At 44.1% G+C, this 3,418-nt stretch overlaps 1 protein-coding gene across 1 annotated transcript; it reads right to left on the bottom strand.

Moving 5' to 3' along the window:
- Nucleotides 1–15: 15 nt before the first annotated feature.
- Nucleotides 16–2,783, bottom strand: LOC104470369 (cystathionine gamma-lyase-like; the record flags this gene model as incomplete). Its single annotated transcript, XM_010085259.1, has 5 exons — nt 16–59; nt 857–985; nt 1,196–1,348; nt 2,209–2,286; nt 2,726–2,783. Coding segments are annotated over 5 exons (462 nt in total), but the record flags the coding sequence as incomplete, so codon positions are not given.
- Nucleotides 2,784–3,418: the final 635 nt, after the last annotated feature.

The following is a 3,418-nucleotide window of genomic DNA, read 5'->3' as shown; positions in this document are numbered from 1 at the left end:
CTCAGCATGGTTTACCACAACGGCTTTACTTTTGTACCAACCTAGTGACAAACTGATGGTTATTCACATCAAGGGCTGAAGGGAATACACTCCTAAGGGACTGCTTCTGGAATGTACTCCCTGATGCTTTTGGCAAACCTGGCAGATCTCCTGTGCCAGGATTAAATTCTCTCTCTCATGTACAAGGATATTTTGTGGTAAAATAATATTTTTAGTGAATTCAGTTTCAGCTAATGACATTAGCAGACAAGAGAGGGAGCAGAAGGAAGTCCTAATTTACCTTTGTCAATTATTACTGACTTGTTTTTCCAAGAACAAAACAGCAAAAACACAAGAGCAGGATGCAAAACAACCAGAGATCAAGACTAGCAACACATTAAAGAGTAGAGGCAGTGCAAAGAGAAAAGCAAAAGCCTATGGTTTAGGTCAAATAAACAACTACTCTCCAAACTGAGGGGCTCCCTCTTTACTTCATGATTTCTCTATAGGTTTTTCTCCTGGTGAGTACTGTGAAATATTATGACAGTATTACACCAGCCACAGCTTGGCTGCTTTCAAATACTAGAGCTATTTTTGCAAAAGGCCCTGTATTACAAGCAATGTCTGGGCTAACCTGGATATACAACACCCTCCTGTGTATACAAAAACTTCAAATGAGCTGAGGCGTCCTTTTCCTCCCTCTCATTAGCCTCCTGATGGAAATAATCTATTATTTAGAGACGGTGACACCCAAAAGACTGGAGGAACTCTGTCAGTACAAAGAAAGACTCTCCCCACTCAAAGAAAAACCACTTCCTTCCATTATCACCCTCAGAAGGACAGGCCCAAGTCCCCGTACATAGCCTGTGTTTACCATCATTTACCTTTAAATTCTTGAGAAAGGCAGCAGCGTGTTGGAGATTTCCTTTAATGTAAAAGCTGATCATCCCGGAACAGCCAGTGCACTGCCGCTTGACCACCTCATGCTGAGGGTGGGAAGGCAAGCCTGGAATTTGTAGAAGTTGCTGTCAGTCAATCACCATCACACCAAAGGGTAAAGCAGCTCACCCTCAGCTCTGGAGCAACAGCCCATCGCCAAGGCACACACCTAACCCCGAGTCCCCAGCTGTGAAGGGCGCACAAACCACACGTGGCACAGCGGTACCCAAATCCATCGCTCTGAGACGTCACCCGCTCTGAAGGCTTGCCAACCCACCTGGGTAAAGTACTTTCTCCACCCTGGAATGGGACTCCAGAAATCGAGCAACAGCTAGTGCGTTGTGGAAATGTTTTTTCATCCGGATTTGGAGTGTCTTCAGACCACGGTTGCACAGGTAACAGTCGAGGGGAGATGGAACAGCTCCAAGAGCTACACAAATTGAAACAAAATTTCACATAAAACAAAGGGGGTTTTTGTTAATAAAATTAAATACGGTCCTCGTTTACAAAATTTCTAAAGTTCGAACAAGATGAGTGGAAAGACATCTGATGCGACCTGTCTTCCTCATCTCATGCACATGGGATGCCAATTAAGAAGCTGCATTAACAAGCTGAAGACCTTCAAGGATTACATTTATCAGATATAATATCCCTTTACTCCGCCTGCTGTAGACAGGAGGCACACACAGCACTGTACGGAAATTCATTCATTACAATTAGGAGGCGGTAAAATCGTTAACATCCACCTACAGATGAAAATTCTACATTAGCCACATCCCCTGACGTGTGAATGAGTTAAAAAACCCCAGATGGACTTGACACAAGTTAGATGAAGTCAAACAAATGCAGAACTTAAAGGCTTGTACGCCACTTGGTGTTTGAAGCGAACATAGGAAACGACACTGCTCCTTCTGCCATGGTCTCAACTATAACCTCAAGAGAGGCTTTGTGAGCCCCTGGTTTGTAAATGCACGCTGACCCCGGCATTTCTTCACCAGCAGTTAGCAGTGGAGACCAGTGCCAGGAGCTGTATTTGAGAGAGAAGCCACAGAGGCACACCGAAAGCCATCATGGTTGCATAAGGCCACCCTATGTACTGCTGAAAGGCAGGGAAGAGAGTCCAGGTTTCCTCAGGTTGTTCTCCAGTCATTTACACTTCTGCACATTTAAATGCCCAAGCTACGTCTCTGGATACATCTCCTACTCGTGTGCATGCTACATGCTTTCCATTATGAGCTGGCATATTTTAATACAATTCTTTTTAAGGTATTTCCTACATTAGCTACTTACTGTTTTGTAAGAACTTGAGCCTTTCGTAGAGATCATCACAGTTCATTGAAACAAGTCCCATTATAGCATCACTATGCCCTAAAAATTCAAGGAGAAGACAAGAACAGACTCAGTCACTCCATCCTCACCAGGGTTCTGCCACAAACCCTCATTTTCTCGGTCTTGGTGCCCATACAGTCCCATTTTTGCAAGACCTTGCGTTCCTTCTCATCGCTACAGCCATCCGTCCTGTGCAGCACACAAATCCTCAGGCAGATTTCAGCTTTTTCGAAAGCTCTGCTCAGCAGCATGACTGCAGCATGCTGCATGCACGTCCCCAGGCACCTGAAGCCAGGTCACTGCTCCTTCTCCCAGGGACAGTTCAGGAGCTGTGAAGACTAAGGCTCTGTTCAAGGGTCCATCTCCTCTAACGGTCTATCTAAGAACTCCTGGCAGAGGCACTGGCTTTTGTGAACTGCCCACAGCCAGATTCGCTTTTCAATAGCCAGCCTGAGTTGTGCTCAACTCCTGTACTTACCGTTCATGTATTTCGTGGCAGAATGCACACAAATATCAGCCCCCAGGGATAAAGGACGCTGAAAAGGAAAGTAATAGGTCTGATTAAAGCTTTTGTGAGCTCTGGCTCATTTCAAGCTACCCAGAAAGACTGTAACCCAACACAGACAAGAACAATAAATGGAGAAACTAAAAAAAAAATCCACCACAAACACTTAACACAAAACTGAACACCTTAAACACAAAACCCTCAGACTGAAGACGGAATGTGACAAAAACAACAGTACAAGAACGCACTCTGAATTAAAGATAAACACAACAAAAGGAACCCATAATAACAAGTGATTTAAAAGCACTTGTCTAATTCCCGCCAGCCTCAGGGAGAAGAGTGATTGAACACACCCAACACACAGCCCGTTCATATTGGTGAAGAAATCAGCTCTAAGACTCAGCTGAGGCAGGGATAAGGAACAGTAATTACTCTAAAGAACATTTCCTTAGAAAATGAAGATCTCAAAGCAGTCTGTAAAGCAAAAAAAGAACATTGCATTGTTTTCTAAAGATCAATAGTGGTGACACTGCACCCAAAGAACAACTGAGAACCTGAAGGAAGTGCAAAGGGTTTTGTTTCCCAGGTCTCTCTTCCCTAACCCCTCAGCTTTCCTCCCTTCTGCCTTTCTAAAAATGTTATTTTCAAATACACCAAAATAATGAG

The sequence above is a fragment of the Pterocles gutturalis genome, unplaced genomic scaffold, assembly GCF_000699245.1.
Source record: "Pterocles gutturalis isolate BGI_N339 unplaced genomic scaffold, ASM69924v1 scaffold47125, whole genome shotgun sequence".
In the NCBI taxonomy this organism is placed as follows: Eukaryota; Metazoa; Chordata; class Aves; order Pterocliformes; family Pteroclidae; genus Pterocles; species Pterocles gutturalis.
This window is presented reverse-complemented; position numbering and strand designations above follow the sequence as displayed.